At 41.1% G+C, this 21,168-nt stretch overlaps 1 protein-coding gene across 4 annotated transcripts in view; it reads left to right on the top strand.

Annotated features, from left to right (window-relative positions):
- The window catches only part of HMGXB3 (HMG-box containing 3), a 59,421-nt gene that overhangs the window by 9,189 nt on the left and 29,064 nt on the right, over nt 1-21,168 (top strand). The window contains exons 5-12 of one of the 4 annotated variants that reach the window (XM_024738275.1): nt 959-1,057; nt 6,953-7,084; nt 11,196-11,342; nt 11,439-11,614; nt 14,132-14,307; nt 14,445-14,542; nt 16,757-16,855; nt 18,406-18,555. In XM_024738275.1, coding sequence (XP_024594043.1) covers nt 959-1,057; nt 6,953-7,084; nt 11,196-11,342; nt 11,439-11,614; nt 14,132-14,307; nt 14,445-14,542; nt 16,757-16,855; nt 18,406-18,555 — 1,077 coding nt within the window. Of the gene's footprint in view, nt 1-958; nt 1,058-6,952; nt 7,085-11,195; nt 11,615-14,131; nt 14,308-14,444; nt 14,543-16,756; nt 16,856-18,405; nt 18,556-21,168 lie in introns of all 4 variants that reach the window. The other 3 variants (XM_024738274.1, XM_024738273.1, XM_024738276.1) reach the window with 3 other exon arrangements.

Below are 21,168 nucleotides of genomic sequence, written 5' to 3'. Positions count from 1 at the left end.
CTCCCATCAACTCCTCTTGCCCAGTATAGCCAACATTTTCTTCACATGAGATAAGGTATATTAACAGGAGGGATGGGGATGATATTTGGACTGTCCATGAGTCAGAGCCAGGATCTGTCTGGCTATTAGTATTAGTTAGAATTTTATGTTCCCTTAAGATTGTTTCAGCAAACACAATGGCACCTTGAACTGTTCAGGAGAATTTTTTAAAATAATCTTGTTGGGCACAGAGTAAGTAGGAAGAAGGAAGTTCTCTTCAGGGCCAGGTTGATGGGACTCATAGCTGAGAAAGAAGAGGGAGGTATCTCCCCAGTGGCTTTTCTGTCATGCCCAGTTAAGGAGAAAGAACAGTGATTTATGTGATTCCACAGCCTGGTCCCCTGGAAGTGGAGAGTTGGGGAGCTGCCACCATGCTATTACTCCGGGTGCGATGGCATCCTCAAAGAGGTAGTTGTTCTGCTTAGGCTAGGAGGACCAGCATGCAGTGGCCCCTATGGCCTAGACGGATGAGAGCAGATAGCCCTGCAGAGGATTCTGTGCCAGGCGTAAATCTCTTTTATTACTTGTTGCCGCAGTGCTGTTTATGATGATGAAGCATGCCACTGGTTAAGGCAGATTAATAGGTCGCTAAGAACATTTGACAGGGTCAGAAGAATTGGGTTCTTTCACTAACTGCTTATGTGATCTAGGAGTTCTGAGTCTCTTCAGAACCTCAGTTTTCTCATCTGTAAAATGAGGATAGCACATTCCTTGTGGTACTGGTTTTCTCTGTCTCTGTTTGTTCTTAATTAAACTTTTATTTTGAGATAATTATAGATTCATTCATTTTTTTGATGTGCCCGTTGGATAAGCACATTATCTATGGTTATTGGACTTGATTGGTCTTCAGTGTCGTGGATGGTCCTGGGTGTTCTTCACTCCCTCTCAATAAAACTTTCTTCTCTCCATGTACCTGCAGGATTCCAGTGAGATTAGCTCCTCTGCGCCAGCTGCACAATTCATCATGTTGCCTCTTCCTGCCTACTCGGTTGTGGAGAACCCCACCTCCATCAAACTGGTCAGTGTGTGGGGAGTTCAAGGAGATTAAGGCTCCATAAGAATTCTCTTCCAGGTAGTTTTCTAAAAGTCTTAACAAACTTAGGACATTGGGACTGGCAAAGATCTCAGAGGTTTTTCTGGTTCAGGTATTCTTAACTGGGGGTGAGGGAGTGGGGGAGGGTCTGTGAATGGACCTCCGCAGGAACCTCCTCAAGGAGGTCCAGTTGAATGGACCTCCATGAACTCCTCAAGTTACATACAAACTTTTCTCCTTGAGAGAGTATTTTCCTGGGATAGGTTCCATGGCTTTTATCAAGATTTCTGAAGCAGGGCTTCCCTGGTGGCACAGTGAATGAGAGTCCCCCTGCCGTTGCAGGGGACACGGGTTCGTGCCCTGGTCTGGGAAGATCCCACATGCTGCGGAGCAGCTGGGCCCGTGAGCCATGGCCGCTGAGCCAGTGCGTCCAGAGCCTGTGCTCTGCAACGGGAGAGGCCACAGTGGTTAGAGGCCTGGGTACCACAAAAAATATATATAAATAAAATAAAATTTCTGAAGCATACGTGTTTTAGAAAAATTGAGGGATCACTGATCTAATTCAATCCTGTTATTGTGCAGGTTAGGAAAAAGGTCCAGAGAAGAGTAAGGACTTGTTCTCTCTATGATTCAAGGCCACTGGGCTGCAAAACAAGGCAGAACGAGGACCCTGGGTCTTTTGATTCTCAAATGTTTTTTCCATCACACACTGCAGCATGTGGGCTGAGATTTATTCCTAAATATCTCATGTTTCTTTATGATATTGTAAATGGTATCTTATTTTTTAAAAAATATTTATCTATTTGGCTGCATTGGATCTTAGTTGCGGCATGCAGGATCTTTCATTGCAGCACGTGGGCTTCTCTCTAGTACATGGGCTCTCTAGTTGTGGCCAGTGGGCTCTAGAGCGCCCAGGCTTAGTTGCCCCACGGCATGTGGGATCTTAGTTCCCCGACCAGAGATCAAACCCACGTTCCCTGCATTGTAAGGGGGATTCTTAACCACTGGACCACTAGGGAAGTCCCTGTAAATGGTATTTTAAAACTATTTTCAATTTCTAATAGTTCACTGCTAGTATATAGTAATACAATTGATTTTTTGCTTATTAAACTTGTGTGCTGCAAGTTTGCTAATAAACTCATGTATTCTGCTAGCCTTTTCGTAGATTCTGTTGCATTTTTAACATAGATGGCAGTGTTGTCTGCTAATAGTTTCATTTCTTCTTTTCTGATATGGATTCCTTATTTCTTTTTCTTGTCTTATGGTTTTGTCAAGGACCTCTCCAGTACAGTGTTGAATAGAAGTGGTTAGAGCCAATATCTGTGTTTTATGTGTCGTCTTAGGGGGAAAGTATTCAGTCTTTCATCATTAGGTTTAATATTGGCTGTAGGTTTTTCAGAGATACCCTTATCATGTTTAGGAAGTTATTTTTGCTGGGAGCTTTTATCAGGAATGGATGTTGGATTTTTCAAATTTTTTGTGTGTCTTTTGAGATGGTGGATTTTGTCAAAATTTTTTGTGTTTTTTTTTTCCTTTTTTAGTTTGTTAATGTGATTAATATGATTTTTCAAATGTTAAATCAACTTTGTGTTCCTGGGATAAACTCCACTTGGCAATGATGTATTATCCTTTTAATATATTATTGGATTGGATTTGATAACATTTTGTTCAGAATTTCTGTATCTATATTCACGAGGGATATTATTGGTCTCTAATTTTCTTGTACAGTGTTTGTCTTGTTTTAGTATCAAGGTAGTGCTTACCTCATGGAATGAGTTGTGAAATATTTTCTGCTTTTCCAATTGTTTTTGGAAGAGTTTTGTGTAGTACTGGCATTATTTCTTCCTTAAATGTTTGGTCAGAATTACCAGTGAACTTATCCGGGCCTGGAGATTTCTTTGTGGGAAAGTTTATAATGGCAAGTCCGATTTTTAAAATATATATAGGACTGTTCAGATTATCTGTTTTTGAGTGAGCTTTGATAGTTTGTCTTTCAGGGAATTTGTCCATTTCATCTGAGTTGTCAAATTTATTGACATAAAATTGTTCAAAACATTCCCTTATTCTTCTTTTAAAAAGCTGTGGTAAAATATACATAACATGAAGTTTACCATTTTAATCAATTTTAAGTGTACAATTCAAGTGCTGTTAAATATATTTACAATGCTGTGCAATCATTACCATTATCCATTTTCAGAACTTTTTCATCTTCCCAAACAGAAACTCGGTATCTATTAAACAGTTACTCCCCATTCCCCACCCCACCTGTTTCGACCCCAAGCCCTGGTAATTGCTATTTTACTTTCTGTCTTAGTATTTGTGTGTTCTAGGTACCTCAAATAAGTGGAATCATGCAAATATTTCCTTTTTGGTCTGACTTTTTCACTTAGCATAATCTTTTCAGGTTCATCTATCTTGTAGCAAGTATCAGAATTTCATTCCTTTTTATGGCTGAATAATATTCTATTGCATGTGTATACTATATTTTTTTATCTATTCATAAACATTGATGGACATTTGGTGTGTTTCTACCTTTTGACTATTGTGAACAGTGCTACTATGAGCTTTGGTGTACAAATGTCTGAGTCCCTGCTTTCAGTTCTTTTGGGTATATACCTCAAGAGTACAATTGCTGTATCATGTGGTAATTCTATGTTTAAAGTTTTGTGGAATTTTTATCCTTTTAATATCTATAGAATTTGTAGTGATTTTACTTCTCCATTACTGATACTGGTAATTTGGGTCTTCTTTCTTTTTTCCTGATAAGCTTGGCTAGAGGTTACTGATTTTATTGCTCTCAGAACAAGGTTTTGGTTTCATTGTTTTTCTCTATTGTTTTTCTGCTTTCTGTTTCACTCATTTCTATCATTCTTCTGCTTACTTTGGGTTTAATTTGGTCTTTTCTAGTTTCTTAAGGTAGAAGCTGAGGTCATTGATTTGAGAGCTTCTCTTGTAATATAGCTGCTTAGTGCTTCATTTCCCTCTAAGCACCGCTTTAGTGGCATCCCCCCCCCCAATTTTTTTTTAATAAATTTATTTTATTTATTTATTTTTGGTTGTATTGGGTCTTGCTGCGTGGGGCTTTCTGTAGTTGCAGGGAGCAGGGACTACTCTTCACTGTGGTGCGCAGACTTCTCATTGCAGTGGCTTCCCTTGTTGTGGAGCACAGGCTCTAGGTGTGTGGGTTTCAGTAGTTGTGGCACACAGGCTCAGTAGTTGTGGCTTGTGACTCTAGCGTGCAGGCTGAGCAGTTGTGGCTCATGGGCTTAGTTGCTCAGCAGCATGTGGGATCTTCCCGGACCAGGGCTTGAACCTGTGTCCCCTGCACTGGCAGGCAAATTCTTAATCACTGTGCCACTAGGGAAGCCCATCCCACAAATTTTGATACGGTGCAGTTTTCATTTTCATTCAGTTCAAAGTATTTTCTAACTTACTTCTTTAACCCATGAGTTACTTAATTATTTTCTAGATATTTGGGATTTTCCAGGTGTCTGTCTTTATCAGTTTCTGATTTGATTCCATTATGGTTAGAACTTTGTATTTTATAAGGCCTGAATCCTTTTAAATTGATTGCAGTTTATTTTATGGCTCAGAATATGGATTGTCTTGATAAATGTTCTATGTGCACTTGAAAAGAATATGTATTCCTGCTGTTGGGTGGAGTGTTCTATACATTTCAGATTAGGTTGAGTTGATTGATAGTGTTTCTTATTGATTTTGTATCCTTCCTGATTGTCTGTCTACTGTTTCTGTCAATTATTGAGAGAAAGCATCCATCTGTCATTGTAGATTTATCTGTTTCTTTTTGCAGTTCTATTAGGTTTTGTATCATGTATTTTGACTGTTATTAAGTCCACAAACATTTAGGATTGTTACGTCTTCTGGATAAACTGAATGCTTCTTCATTATGAAATGACCTTTATCTCTGGCAGTATTCTTGCCTATGAAATCTACTTAGTTCTGATATGAACCTTTCTTTTGATTATTGTTATTAACAAAGTATATCTTTTTCCATCCTTTGACCTGTTTGTACCTTTGTATTTCTACTGTACCTTTTTTGGTAGGCAGCATATAGTTTGGCTCTAAGAGCAAGACCTATCTGGTGATCCCTGCCTTTTAATTATAGTATTTAGGCTGTGTGTATTTAATGTGATTATTAATGTGGTTTGGTTTAAATCAGTCCTCTTACTATTTGTTGTTATTGTTTTGGTCCTATCTGTTTTGTTGTACTTTCTTTTGAAATCATTAAGTATCTTTTATGAATCCATTCTATCTCCTTTGTTGGCCTATGAGCTATTAACTTTGTCTTGGTTATTGTATTGGTTTCTTTTAGGATTAATAGTACATAGCTTTAACTTGTCACAATCTGTCTTATCCTCTAAAACCCCTGCTGTGGATAAACAATACTTTCTTCGATAAGAAAGTTGTAATAAACTAATTATTTTTCCTGAGCCTTTCCTGTTCTGGAAATTTATATTCTTTCATGGTTTAATAAGTGTCAGCCAAGCTCTTCTAGAAATACTTAAGAAGGCAGCATCAGCCTTGAACACTAGCATTATTTCCTAAAGTCATTTCTATAAGTTGCTGTTCAGGAGTATTTCCAAATTCATGGTAATTTATTTATAGCACTAACTTTGCTCTGAGGGTATATTCAGAATGAATATTCCATGTGGGGCCACAGTCTGAGAAAAGATAAGATATAATGTTTCACCCATTAATAATAGTCTCACAAACTTTTTGCTCCTCAGGATATATCCATTAAGCAGAAAGGGCAGGTGATTTTACAGAAGAGGAAACCAGGGGCCCAAGAGCTAAGATGACTTACCCCCAGCTCATTCAGTATGTCAGTGACAAAATTGGAACCCAAACCCTGGTCTCTTTCCTTGGTGCCACACAACTTCACACTCATCTTTGACCTGCTATCACTGTCATAATCACCTTTTCCTTAGGTGTTCTGGCCAGAGGTAGCCTAGAGGCAGCTTGGTGTTTCCCAAGGGAAGTTTTTGCTTTCTGGCCAGGCTAGGGGGGGTTGGGATTAGTAGCTGAGTAAACCATAAGTGACAGAACAAATCTGATAGGGAAGTGTTTTCTTTCCAGCATTAATCAAGAAATGGAGTGTGGCTAATTTCTATTTGTAGCTGAAATGTAATACATTCTGTTCAAAGGGAAATCATCGGAGATGGTGCAAGCCAGTGGCTGAATATATTTGTATGCAGATGATCAAATTCCTGTGGAGTGTCAGAGGACCTGGTTTCAACTGGAGTTCCCTCTCATTATTTTAGCGACTGGACTGTTTTTTTATACCTTTGAACCCTAGGTCCTAGGTTCTCTGATTTTTAACTAACGAGAATGAAGAAGCAAATTCTTTGAAGTATTGAGAGCCAGAGGGTGCAGCAGGATGCATGGAAGTAATCTTGACCAGGAATCAATAAGATCTGTCTTCTGGGTCTAGCTCTGTCCTTGAGTCACTACATGATTTGAGGCAAAGCATTTAACTACTCTGAACCTCAGTAGTAATAATACTTCATAGCATTGCTGAGAACATTAAATGAGATATTGGTAGAGTGTTTAGCACTGTGTGGTACTTTGCTTAATTAATTGCAACTCTTCTTACCTTTATACTTCTGGTACCTAACTCTGTAACCTTGGGCAGCTGTCTTTCTTCATTTGAATTCACTTTCTCCATTTCTAAAAACTGAACTAGTTAGTTGTATCTTAGGACCTTTCCAACTCTGACCTTTTAAGATACCATGAATCGGCCTTCAGCAAGCTGGTATCCTCCTGGCATTGTTGTGGTTATAATGGTCATCAGGATCTGACAGAGATTAGACTGTGGTGTTGATTCTGACTTGCTCTTTTCTTTTTGTTTTTTAAACACAGACTACTACGTACACCCGACGGGGCCATGGGACGTGCACCAGCCCAGGCTGCTCCTTCACATATGTCACGAGGCACAAACCACCTAAGTGCCCTACCTGTGGTAACTTCCTAGGAGGGAAGTGGATCCCAAAGGTAAAGTTCATTGGCCATCACTGCTTTGGAAACCGCACAAAGTAGGCTTATTATTCCCTTTAAGAACAGATGACTTAAATTAATATTCATTTAATTTTCTGACGACACAAATAAGTCAGTTTCTTTCTTTTTAAAAAGAAAGAATAAAATGTTATCCGTAATCTCATACCATCCAAAGAAAAGCTATTGTTAAGATTTCAGTACATTTTCTTCCAGTCTTTTTCTGTGGATATACAAGTTCTGTATCTTGCCTTTTTTTCCTTTAACATATCATGCCATTAAATATTCTTCAAAAACATTATCTTTAATTGCTTCATAGTTTTCCATGAGTGACTACACCATGTTAAATCATTCATTTCTTGTTAGGGTTACATTTTTAACAATCCACCCTCCACACTGACTGCTTAGCTATTCACACGCACAGCACACATCTCATTCCCTAGCTCAGAGTCCTTTTAGTTTCATATAGTTCCTATTAAAAGTGGAGGTCTTTAACCCGATATTCAGGTCTCCCATAGCGTAACGTTCCAGATGTATACCTCTGTCTCCAAATAAATGGTGCTCAGTAAGTAAATGAGCGTTAGAGCTGCGCCCCTGTGACGTTCAGTTCGGCACATGTTCGTTACCTGTTGTATGCTGACTACATGAATCATACATACTTGCCACATTTTTGATATAAATTATTTAGGGACAAAAGGACTAGAATAGTCAGGTGGTTTTATAGAGAAGATGGTTTGGAAACATCAGTAGAATTTGGGTAGATAGAAGAGGAAAGAAGGCATTGTTTTTGTGAAAATAGCTTAGATTAGGATTGTGTTCGTCATGTGTTCGACTCATGGTCCAAACTCATTTCTGTAGAGAAAACTTAAATAGCAGCATACTTAAGTTCCTTTGGGCGGTTTCCACAGAATAACTCTCAGAAAATTACTGGATGGTGACTTTTGTCCTCTGGCTGAGTGTTGGAGTTCAGGATAGCACCAGTTTCGGAGGCAGAATAGGTTAATAATTAAGAATACAATTCTGGAGTCAGCTTCCTCAGTTCAAACCCTACTTGCCAAGTATTTAGCTTTGTCACCCTGGGCAAGTCATTTTATGTCTCTGTTCTTGATTTAGGTTTCCTTTCATTTGTAAATGGAAGTTAACAGTAGTGCCTACCTCATTAGGGTTATTGGAGGGGTCAGATGAAATGATCCATGCAAAGTGGATGGCACATTCCTAGTGTATTGAATATTTAATCCTCAGTAGGGCTTCACTGCTTCCATTGTTGGCAGCAATATAATTAATATTAACAGCAACAGTAGAGACAATTAACATTTCAAGGGGCAGGAAGTACCTAGGGCCTTGTGGAGTTTTTAGTGTGCACTGTGAAGCCATTTCATTTATTCCCACCCTCATTATTCTCCCAAAATGTACTTCCCCAGCTGCAGTAGGAAGATTGAATTGGATAGTTGTTGGACTCCTCCTTGGTCCTTCTTCACTGATGCACAGCAGGTCTGTCAAATGACCTTATTTCCTGTGCTTTTGCATGAAAGAGTGTAACCGATCCTGTGCCTAGTCTGCTTCAGATTCTGTTTTTACTTTGGTTTTCTTTCCTTTTTCATTTTGTCTTTTTTTCCCCCTTTGATTGAATAACTTGAGCCATTCTCTTTTTGAGATCAAACTCATGACATGAAAACAGTTTTTTTCTTAGCTACTTGTCCTGTCTTTACTTGCTAAGTCAGAATATTTTTCCCAAAGGTTTTTGCAAGAATTACCACGTAAAGAGCAGATACTGTGATTTCTAAATCTCATAGGAACAGAATACCTGAGTGTGAGAAGAAAAAAAGTAACAATGTAGCATCAATGCACTTAAAATTTTAGAGATAAAGGTGACGTTGGTTATCAGCTAGCTCAACTCCCAAATTTCCAGCTAAGGAAAAAGAGATTCAGGAGAAGTGACTGGTAACATTCACATTGCTGGTTATGCTGTCGCCTTTTCCACTAAACCATACTTCTCAGGCATTGCTGTGCTGTTTACCTGCAGAATCTTAAGATTTCCTGAGTTCTGATTTTTGAAAGAGCAATTATAAATAGTTTCTAAAAGCTCCAAATGTGTCCATGCCAGTCAGGAAATGACTCACCTTTTCTTATATTGTTCTGGAGTTCATACTGGCTAAAATTAGCCCAAGGAACATGTGGCACAGTTCCCAGTGAGTTGGATGGAACAAAAGATGGTATATAAGGCTCAAGGTATGGTATATAGCTCAAGGCCTCATTACTGTGGGCTCTCTGATAGCAGTAATTGAGGTCTCTGATTGAGGAACTGGTAGTATTTGCCTTCCATCTTGAAAGAAAGTGACATCTAAAAAGGGCAGGCTGAGTTAAGGAAATGTGAGATCACCAACTAGAGTTTTTTGCTCTGATTGCTTAAATATCCAGTCTTCCTGCAAAGAATTTTTGTCTATAGCCTACTTAGTGGGCAGTGTTCTGCTCAAAGATCTCATCTCAGGGGTTTAGTTTATCTTGTCTCCTGTTTTTCTGCTGACTCTTCCTTCTTTAGCAGTCAGTAAGCTCAGTACAGTTTACTTGGAATTTTTCTTGTCCTCATGGTTTGTAATTGTGTGTTAGAATCTGAGAATGCTTTACTGGAGATTTCTTAAGGTCGTCTATATTGATTCCTAACCAGAGGCACCGTGTTGCCCAGAGGGACTTTTGAAATGTAAGGGGTTTTTGATAGTCAGTGACTGGGAGATAATACTGAAATTTAATGGCATTGGGCACAGATGCTGAATTTCCTGTGAAGTGCAGGGGGTCCTGCCCCTCCACCATGAAGAGCTGGGCCACCCAAAAGGCTATCTTGCTGCTGTTGACAAACACAGAGCTCTCTTATTCCATAATGGGAAATGAGGAATCAGCTGAAGCTTGCCTTAGGTGACATAAGCAATTAGGTTGAAGCAGAGCCTAGGCAGAGTACAGCTTTTGTGTTTTGTCTCCTAGTTTATAGTGCCTTTCGCTATTCACGTGGAAGGAAAAAGCCTTTGAGACCTACCACAGAGATGACCACTGTTAATTTTTTTTTTTTTTTGGCCGTGTTGGGTCTTCGTTGCTGCGTGCAGTCTTTCTCTAGTTGCGGCGAGCGGGGGCTACTCTTCGTTGCAGTGCGCGGGCTTCTTACTGCGGTGGCTTCTCTTGTTGTGGAGTATGGGCTCTAGGCACGCGGGCTTCAGTAGTTGCAGCATGTGGGCTCAGTAGTTGTGGCATGGGGGCCCTAGAGCCTGTGGGCTCTAGCGTGCAAGCTTAGTAGTTGTGGCCCTCGGGCTTAGTTGCTCCATGGCACGTGGGATCTTCCCAGACCAGGGATTGAACCCGTGTCCCCTGTATTGGCAGGCGGATTCCTAACCACTGCACCACCAGGGAAGTCCACTGTTAAATTTTTTTAAGTGTTCGTGTGTACATATATGTATGTAAACCTCAGGTCTGTCTGAGATAACAGCAGCTGGTATTTTTAGTGAGTCGGAACCTTTTCTAGCATGTAATTAATGTGTGTGATCTGATTTGACCCAGTGAGAAGTTTGTGGTGTATGTGTAAATCAGCCTTACGCTGACTTTTAGGACTCAACCTGAAAGAATCTGGGAAAAAGATGAGAGTTTTCCCCAGTGGAGTTGGAAGCATTCAGTCTTTGCGACATTGTGACCACATTGTGATTAAGTGAGTCTCATAAAGGGACCACCAAGATAAACAACTTAATACTTCTAGGCCCAGTATGGCAGTATGTCAACCTCTTTGTAGACATAAAGGAGAGGGCCTTGAACAATCAAAGGTCGAGGTAAAACAATGTCAGCATTTGTTCGCTGAAACCTGAAGAAACATGTCGTTAAGAAATTTATTAGAATAGGCTTATCCTAACTCGGACATTGAATACAGTGGTGAAAGGGAACTGGAATCAGAAGACTTAGGTTCAGGCCAGTTTTATACTTGGGACCTGAAGTCAGCCTCTTCCTTTCTCAGCCTCAGCTTCTTATATGTTCCTCATACATTATTGTTACAAGGGTCAAATGAGAGAATATTTGTAAATGTGTTGTCAACTGTAAAATGTTATATGCATGAAAGATTTTCTTTTTTTTTTTCTAGGAAAAGCCAGCCAAAGTCAAAGTGGAATTGACTTCTGGAGTCTCCTCCAAAGGCTCTGTGGTTAAAAGAAATCAGCAGCCTCTCACCTCCGAGCAAAATTCTGCTAAGGAAAACTCTTCCAAACTGACTCTGGAGAACTCAGAAGCTGTAAGCCAGCTCCTAAGTATAGCTCCTCAAAGAGACGTGGGTGAGGAGAATGAGTGGGAGGAAGTGATCATCTCAGATGCCCATGTTTTGGTCAAGGAAACTCCTGGGAATCGTGGTACAGCAGTCATTAAGAAGCCAGTGGTCAAGAGTGGTGTGCAGCGTGAGGTCTCTCTGGGGACAACTGAGAATGACAGTCCTGGACTAGACGTGCCACCACCAGCTGAGGGGACCAGCACCTCCAATTCACTCCCTGCTCCTAAAAAGCCTACAGGGTAACCCAATGTGTTTATTTTTTTCCCCCTATTTTAAAAAATATTTATATGTTTATTATTTTTTTGGCTGCATCAGATCTTAGTCGCGGCACATTGGGATCTTTTGTTGTGGCGTGTGGGCTCTTCGTTGCTGTGCGCTGGCTTCTTTCTAGTTGTGGCGCGTGAGCTCCAGAGCGTGCAGGCTCAGTAGTTGCAGCATGCGAGCTCTCTAGTTGTGGTGCGCAGGCTCCAGAGCACGTGGGCTCTGCAGTTGTGGCATGCGGGCTCTGTAGTTGTGGTGCGTGAGCTTAGTTGCCCCGCGGCATGTGGGAATCTTAGTTCCCTGACCAGGGATCGAACCGGCGTCCCCTGCATTGCAAGACAGATTCTTAACCACTGGACCACCAGGGAAGTCCCCCAATGTGTTTATATATTACAGCATTGTGTTTAGAACAGCAGCTTGTGTAGTGCCCTGTGTTTATTTTGTCCCATGTCCTTACAGCATTCCTGAGAGAGATAGCAGAGCCCAATTCATCGTTTGTATTTTAGAGATACAGAAGCTGAGGCCTAGAGACATTTATTTGCCTGTCCTCCTACACTCTGCTGTCTATTCACTGCTGTCCCGTTCCTTATACATCTCTTCTTGTCAGTCTCCCTAAAGCAGTTATTACAGAGTCTTGTTGGTACAGGCTGTGGGCAATGTTACAAACCTAGTATCCAATTCTGGATACTGCATTTGAAAAGAGAAGCCTTATTAGGGCATCTTTATATAATAAAGATTCCTGTCCTGGTGGTCAGAGAACTAAATTCTGGTTGTGACTCTGTCCAGGGCTTCTGTTTGACCATGGGCATAGTCACTTCATACCCATTTTCCCCTCTGAAAAATCTTGAGTTGGGTGTTATAAAAGAGAATCGTATCCTCAGTGGCTGACCACACAGTCTGAAAAAGGTTGTGTGTAAAGCTTGCAGCCCAGTGCCTTGCAGATAGGAGAGGTCCGTAAGTGTGGGCTGTTTTTCCTCCCTTTCTTGAAGGCTTTCTTACCTTAGAGGCTTGACTGAATTCTCCATGTATGTAGCTCCTTTACAGAGGCAGCTATGGTCTTAAAATGGAAGGCTCTTTTTTGTTTATATCATTGGTTCTCAAAGGGGAGCAGTGCCCCAGGGGACATTGTGGCAATGTTTGGAGACATGTTTGGTTGATACCACTGGGGAGGGAGTGCTACTGTCATCAAGTGGGTAGAGGCCAAGGATGCTGCTAGACATCCTACAATGCACAGGACAGCCTCTTGCAACAGAGAATTATTTGGCCCAAAATGTTAGTAGTGCCAAGGTTTAGAAGTTCTGGTTTATACTATTACGAGTAAAAAACTTTTATTGTTGAATAGAAAATATATTCACATAGTTCAGACTGAAAAAGTGTAAGGAATATATACTGAAACAAATCTTTCTGTCCCATCCTTGGGTGCTCCATTCCCATTTCCCAGAGACAATATTCCCAACTTTCTGTGTTTTTGGAGATAATTATAAGTATATGCAAACAAATAGGAGGTATGTGTGTTTATAATTAATATCGTTAAATTTTAGAAGTCAAGATGTCGAAGTATGTATGTCACGCTACCATTTGTGTAAAGAAAGGTAGGGAAAAAATACATGTGTGTACACACAGACACACACACATATATATATATATATATATATATACACGTACATAGATGACTCTTGAATAGACATGGACTTGAACTGCGTGGGTCCACTTACACGTGGATTTTTTTCAGTATGTATGTACTACAGTACTACATGGTGTGCAGTTGGTTGAATCTGCCAGATGTGGAACCCTGGATATGGAGGGCTGTGAAGTTATCAGTGGACTTTTGACTCCGTGGGGGTCAGTGCCCCTAATACGTGCTATTCAAGGTCAGCTGTGTGTGTGCGTGTGTGTGTTATATATATATTTTCCCCCCACCTTTCTTTACACAAATGGTAGCATAACATACATACTTGGACATCTTGTCTTTTAAAATTTAACAGTATACTTTGAGATGGTTCCGTGTCCTTAGAGAACTTTGGGGCAGGTGAAGCACTTTAGCAAATGTGTATTGAGGCCTTCTATGGGCAGGCTTTATGCTCAACACTGGAGCTACAAAGATGAAGAAAACATGAACCTTGTTCCCCAGGGTCTCTCAGCTGCCCTCATGTGGGAGACTGATACACTTTAAATACTTGGGCTGATTAGAGGCAAATTAGATGTTATAACTACAGTAGCTATTGATATCCCTCACTGTAGGCACTGTTTTGCACTTTTTTATCTTCATAATGACCCCATGAAGTACATGTGATTGCATATTACAAACGAGGTAAACAGAAGAGTAAGATTTCTTGCCCAGGGTTACACAGCTATTTAATGGTTTAATTAATGTCTAAAGCCTGACAGTTTAACCAGGACATTATTCTAATAAAGTGCTATCTGAAGATTGCACTTCGGTTTTCTTCCCCCTGGTCTGGAATTTCTAGGAGAGCTCCCTTCTTGTTTTTTTTCAGAGTTGACCTGCTTATTCCTGTGCCCAGAGCCCCAGAGCTTAAAGGCAGAGCACGGGGCAAGCCCTCGTTACTGGCTGCAGCAAGACCCATGAGAGCAATTCTTCCAGCCCCAGCTAACGTGGGTCGAGGCAGCAGCATGGGACTGCCCAGGGCCAGGCAGGCCTTTCCCCTGAGTGGTAAGGTCTGGGACAGATTCGGGAGGAGGGACTCTCTAAAGGGAAGGGGACAGGAGTGGGGGTTGAGCATGGAGGTGAGAGACTTAGGGAGACTCTGAATGCACTTAAGTCACCAGTCTGGCTCCTGGTTGTTTCAGATAAGACACCCTCTGTGAGGACTTGTGGCCTGAAGCCAAGCACGCTGAAGCAGCTGGGCCAGCCCATCCAACAGCCATCTAGCACTGGTGAGGTGAAGGTAAGACCCTTTCCCCAGAGGGGGAGCCATCTGTTGGGGGGGGCGGCTGGCAGCTCCGAGAACAGGGCTTCCATTGAGTGTCTCAAAGCCATAGGCAAAAAGCCTATTCTTAACACTGGTAGAACTGTGGGAGGAGGGTTAGCATGAATGAGTTATCTGTTTTTTAATTAGTTTCTTTTTCTGGTTATAAAAATGAATGCATGTTTTAAAATTTTTATTTAGAAATAATTAAAACAAGAAAAGTTGCAAGAGTAAAAGTAGTACAAAGAGCACACATGTACTCTTTACCTAGTTACCTATTGTTAACACATTAGCCCATTTTGCATTATGATTTGTGCTCATTTGTCTTCCCCATTGTGTGTGTGTGTGTGTGTGTGTGTATGTATGTTTAAAATACACATAATTTAAAGGTAACATGGCCTTTTACTCTTTAATGCTTCAGTGTGTATTTCCTAAGACTAGAGATATTCTGTTACTGAAACATTGCTACTTTATCATTTGTATTCCAGTTTCGTCGGTTTTATCCAGTTGTGTCCTTTATAGCATTTTCTACGTTAGAACAGGATCCGATCTAGGATTATATGCTGCATTTAGTTATCATGTCTTTTTAGAAAAAATGAATGCATGGTTGTTATAGATAATAAAGAAAATTCAGGTAAGGCAGAAAGAAAATAAGTCTCTTCTGATCCTGCCACCCAGAAATAACTGTTATTGATGGTCTGGTGTGCGCTCATTCAGCCAAGTTCTTTCCTGCATTAGCCTGTGTTTATCTTTTAAATGTAATTTTTTAAACCTAAAAGCATGGCTCTTTCTCCATGTACTGGTTTGTAACCAGTACAGTTCATTCCATTTAATGATAGAGCTATTAAAGATTTCTCAGGTGTCAAAATTGCATGTGTTCAAGTATATTTATTATGAGATTTTTTTTTTTAGTTCTTTTGCCATTTGTGAGTTGAATATGATCAAAGATCCCTAAATCAGCACTTTTGAGAGCATGACCGTCAGTAACAAACACATTTCTACATCACAGCCCTGTAAATATATACATATATATATATACATTAAAAGTTTAATGAAGCTATGCCCTTATTTTATGCAGTCATTTTTCCATTTCTTTTTCCAAAATGCTGGTTTCGGCCCATTAAGTTAATTTCACAATCCCTCAGTTTGAAATTGAAAACCCTGACATGGACCAAATTGGAATAGGAATATCAAGTCTGCCATCTCCCTTGCCGTGTGCTCTCTGTCAGGTAACTGCTTTTGTTTGATAGTTCCAAATTTGCCCCAACAAGGCTATCAGCCAGCTTCTATTTTGAAGGTTGATCTGTTTTCACCCAAATGTGGTGTCACCACTGGGTGCATGTGTGATCTTGGGGAATAGAAGGACGGTAATCGAGTCTGCTTCAGCTGCTTCCTAGATTTCCAGCCCTTAGATTCCCTTCATGTGTGTATAAATTCCCAGTCTTCTGTGTAGTTTCCTTTTAATTGGCAAATTGGATATTTGTTAAAAAGCCATAAACCCCTTTACTAGTCTTAAATCAGTTAAGTTACATGAAATCTTATGTTCTGAAAATTAACTTAAATTCATTATTACAGAATAATTATTTTTAATTTAGAATGCTTTCTTCATCTTTTCTTTTTTACATTCCATATAGAACATTTGAAAATTTTTATAGATAGTGGTAAAATGGAAAACAACCATGATCTTTCCCTCAACCTGTGACATTTTAGTGAATAATCTTTCAAACTTCTTGTGTTTTTTTTTTTTTTTTGACTGTGCCATGCAGGTTGCAGGATCTTAGTTCCCTGGCCAGGGATTGAACCCAGACCCCCAGCAGTGGAAGCGTGGCATCCTAACCACTGGACCACCAGGGAATTCCCCAGACTTCTTTATGTCAGCATAATTCAACCACATAGTTGTGTACAGAGCTATTACATGCTTTTCTCACTTGATAGTAGTTGTAAATCAGACTCATAGTGTTTCTGGTATGCAGTGTTAGAAGCTGTGCAAAAGAGTGTGGGAACCCCTGGAGTTGAAAGTGACACTCAACCTTTGGTGGGCTGGTGACTGCTGACTAGCATTCCAGAGGGCTCATTTGGAACATAGCTCTACAAATGCCTGGGCAACTGTTTCCTCAAGCTGTTTCAGGACACAGGACCTCAGGAGTTTGACTGAGGTTCAGAAGCACTAAAATAATTTGTTTTGACCTACAGCTACCAAATGGCCCAGCCAACAGGACATCTCAGGTGAAAGTTGTAGAGGTCAAGCCTGATATGTTTCCTCCATATAAGTATAGCTGCACCGTCACACTGGTAAGTGCAGACAGGTGATGGGTTGACATAGAGGTAGTTTGATTGTGTGGTTGAGGGTGAGTAGGAGTCTGAGGTGGGTGGGTAGTGGTACTTGGGAGTGAGAGTAGGGGGAGGGCTAGATCATAGATTCTGAAGATCCTGTCAGTGGTACAAATGATAGCTACTGGGTGAATCATCTAGGTTTGCTCTTTTTCCCAGATGAGATCCATGAAGTGTAGGCCAGCTGAGACCAGGATATTTCTTTTGAGAGTAGCTGGAGATGAGAATCCAGTCTAGCTTCAACATTCAGCAGTCTTTGGACCTTTTAGCCTCAAAAGTGTGGTCTACATATAAGTTTGAGAAATGTATTTTTTTCCTCCCTAAAACAGAGTCACATTCAGTACTAGTATCTGAAAGGGTTTGAGAAGTGCTTTAGTGAAGCAACTTTTGTTTAGCCTGGTGTTTCTCACCAAGTTTTTCTCTCCCCGACTTTTATTTTTAACATAACACGTTAACATCCCAATAAATGAATGTGTGACTCTGGGGTCGTCCTTTTGCAGGGTAAGCAGCCTAGAGCAGTGGAATAAACACTGGGTGTCGAAAGACCTAGTCCAAAAGTGGTTCTGGCTCTGCTGCTAGCATGGCATCTAACCTTGAGCAAGGCTCTTTCCTTCTCTGGTCCTCAGTTTTCACTGTCTGTAAAATACTCTGTTGGTTTAGAAAGCATGTTAGGGCTTCTCTTGCTCAGCGTTCTCTAATTTTGTTGATCCTTAAGGTACCAATCAGCCAGGTATCATTTGGCAGTTTCCCTGGATGAGTAAGATACACAGATCTTGAGAAAGCAGCTAGATTTTTTAAAATTCAGAAACTTTATTGAGCACCTGCTCTGTGCCATGCCCTGTGCTAGGATTCAGTAGCAACAAGACAGCGCATAGTATGGTGGGTCAGTGCCTCATCTGGCCTGATCCTTGGGGAGAGTGTCTCTCTTATCCTAGAGAGCTGTTCAGGCTTCTTCTTCTAAAGACCTAATTACTACCTTCTCCATGCCATCCATCCCTTCACTACCTCTTCCGTTTGGCTATGAGAGGCCACTAGGGATACCATCTGGTAGGAACTGCCCAGGACCTTCTCTTCGGCTAATTAGACTGTAGCTTGTCGTAGGAGTCTAGGTACCAGAGGTTTGAGCTTAAATAGTCCAGAAGTCACAATTTATCTTTATTGGAGCTTGAAATCTTCGGTTCACCACAGTCTCTGGCACTCTGTTAGAACAGGCCTGTTTCACTCTGCTGATTGCCTGGACCCTGAAGGCAGTTGAATTTCTGACCTTTGAGATTCAACTCACTTGTTTCACAGATAGGGAAGGACTTGCCACAATTATTTAGGCTGTATTAAGACTGAAAGGGGATAGCTGCAGAAAAAGTGTCTTGTTGCTTCAAGGCTCTTGGAGACTTCGTCTAAATCTGGTTTTGTGATTGCCCTCTCTGTTTTACCCACAGCAGGTCATCCTGATTCTCGGCTCTGCCCAGGTGTAAGTTGACTTGTAGAATTGAACTGCAGTCTTACTTTTTTAGGATTTGGGCCTGGCTACATCAAGAGGTCGGGGAAAGTGCAAGAATCCCTCTTGTAGCTATGTCTACACCAATCGGCATAAACCGCGGATTTGTCCCAGCTGTGGTTTTAACCTTGCTAAAGACCGGACTGAGAAAACCACCAAGGTTCTCGTGAGTTCCTTCCCCAAACACACCCCGCAGCCTTGGATTGGGCTCTGTTAGCAGACCAGCTTTAGGAGAAATAAAAGGATTTCTTAGTACACAGTAGTAGTTAGCAACCGAACTGGAACCAAGTTACAGGTTCTGAACCTGGGCAAGTGCCTTCTTTCTGGGCTTCCTTGTCCTCTTTGCCAAGCTGTGGGGGCTGACCAGATACCTTGATCTCTGTGAACCTTCTAGCTCAGTGGACCAAAAGTTCATTCACGGGGGTGCCGGGGGGAAGCCAACACAGGCCTTAAAGAGGATTCTGAAGAAGAGAGACGTGGAAGGGTTACATCCTTTTAGCTCTGAGGCTGGTGAAGGGCCTGTAAATAGAATTTTGGTAAATACAGAGTGCCAACCCCAGGACATTGTAGATGAGATTACTGCTTCTCAGGTTTCTTGCAGAGCATTTGGCCAACCACAAAGCTTTACTTCTAGCAGTGTTGGCAGGCCTCCTCCCTGAAGTTGGACCAAACTGTTTGGATAGTAAAACACATTCCACTTGGCTTCTTAGGGCCTGTTTTTTTTGTTGTTGTTTGTTGGTTTATTAGAACCAGGGAAAATAGGCAGTTTCAGAGGGCCTCTGAATTTCCACATGTGAATTTTTTTAAGTGAACAGAAAGATGTAGTACCTAAGGCAGGGAATAGAATGACTAGGATGAGGGTAAGAAGAGAGATCTCATTCATCCGCTTTGCAGGGAAAGAGGATGGCATGCGGAACAACAGGTCAGGATCCAAGATGGAGCCTGGTTACTCCAGATCTCAGCTGCACCTCACAAGATGTGCAGGATGTGGGTGGAAGGGGAAGGCATGCCATATACTCAAGGACTAGTATGAGCAGAAGTGAAGAGGTAGGGAGTCTGGTGTTCGTTCCATTGGGTTAGAGGAGAGACTGTGTGGGGAGGATTATGGAAAACAAGTCTTGAAAGGCATATTGGGGCCATATCATGGACGATCTTTAATGCTGAGACCTGGCAGTTTGTTTTTTAGGCAGTGGGGTCACACTGAATGTCCTTGAGTCAGGGAGAGACCCAGAAGGTTATGTCAGGAGGTCAGGGGGTTTGGGAGTGGACAGGACTGAGGGGGGCGGGGACTGCCTCAAGCTAAGTTTTCTATGCATACGGAGGGGAGGGGCTTTCTGGCAGATGAATCTCACCCCCTTGATCTTCAGGTCTGTGCTTGAGGTCGTGTTCTGAGGTTATCATCTTTGTGAGAAAGGGAAGTGGAACTAAAGTAAAGGAAAAAAACACTGAGACTAGGAATTGAGAGACCTGCCTGGGAGTGACCCTAAGCTGCTCGCTTTCCCTCTCCTGAATTTTTGTTTCCCCATCAGTAAAACAAGGCAGGCAAGGTGGATTAGATCTGGGCATTTTATTCTCAGGGCCATGAGCCCTAGAGAAGACTCAGAATTGAGCTTAAAGGAGTCTGTAAACCCTTGAAGTTGCATGTAAAATGGTTCCATACCTTCCATCATATTCTCTTGTCCCACACGGTGCCCTCTGCTGGCAGTGAGCTTTCCTTTTGGCTTCTCCATGTGTTTAATGTGCTCCACTTCACGTTAAAAGCATCGACCACACCGTCTTTTTTTTTTCCTTCAAGAAAGTGAATGTTATTTAATAAATAGGGATGATTGTAGTGCAATATAAAGAAAACTGATTTAGATCTACAACCTATACCCCAAATGAACTCCATGTCAATTATTTGGTTATAGAAATGCAAAAAGAAAAAAAAAAGTAAAGCATTAGTTACAAAAATAAAGTTATGCTACCATTCCCAGAATTTAAATAAAGTATGAAGAAACAGTATAATATTGTATCACTCAGACATCTTTTGTTTGTTTGAACTATTAAGTCAGTTTCCCAGAGTAAAACTGTTGGTGCACACACACACAACACACATTTTCATGGTTCTTGATAGGTGTTGACAATCAAATTCAGTGCACATGTGCCTCTCACTGCTGTGGCCTCTCCCGTTGTGGAGCACAGGCTCCGGACGCGCAGGCCCAGCGGCCATGGCTCACGGGCCCGGCTGCTCCGCGGCGTGTGGGATCCTCCTGGAACGGGGTACGAACCCACATCCCCTGCCTCGGCAGGCGGACTCTCAACCACCGCGCCACCAGGGAAGCCCCAGAGCACATGTTTTTGACAAATACGAGAATACATATTTCTAGACAGAATTAAACAAAATATCTGAACTAAAGCCCATCTAGAACATCATACATTCAGTAATTACAACAGATAAAATTAGAAATAACCTGTGTCCACCATTGAAATAAAATAAATTATAACATATCTTTATAACTAAATATTAAGATGTTGCATAAAAAGATAAATATAAAGATTAGTCTGCAAAATGGAAATGGTTTATGATCTAATAAGTGAAAAAATTTAGATGGTATGGGTACTCTAATTAGAACTCTGTAGAAATGTGGATATAAAGGTTCTAAGGAAGCATAGGGAAATAGAAAATATTGACCACACCCTGTCTTGACTCTCTGTTAGCTCCCCGTGAGACCGAGATTATTTGTAGGACAGGTGTGTCTGTTGCCCCATACTACTTTTTTTTTTTTTTTTTTTTGTTAGG

This window comes from Neophocaena asiaeorientalis, unplaced genomic scaffold, assembly GCF_003031525.2.
Source record: "Neophocaena asiaeorientalis asiaeorientalis breed wild unplaced genomic scaffold, Neophocaena_asiaeorientalis_V1.1 scaffold404, whole genome shotgun sequence".
Taxonomy (NCBI): Eukaryota; Metazoa; Chordata; class Mammalia; order Artiodactyla; family Phocoenidae; genus Neophocaena; species Neophocaena asiaeorientalis.
The sequence above is the reverse complement of the archived record's forward strand: the minus strand, read 5'-3'. Positions and strand labels throughout refer to the sequence as shown.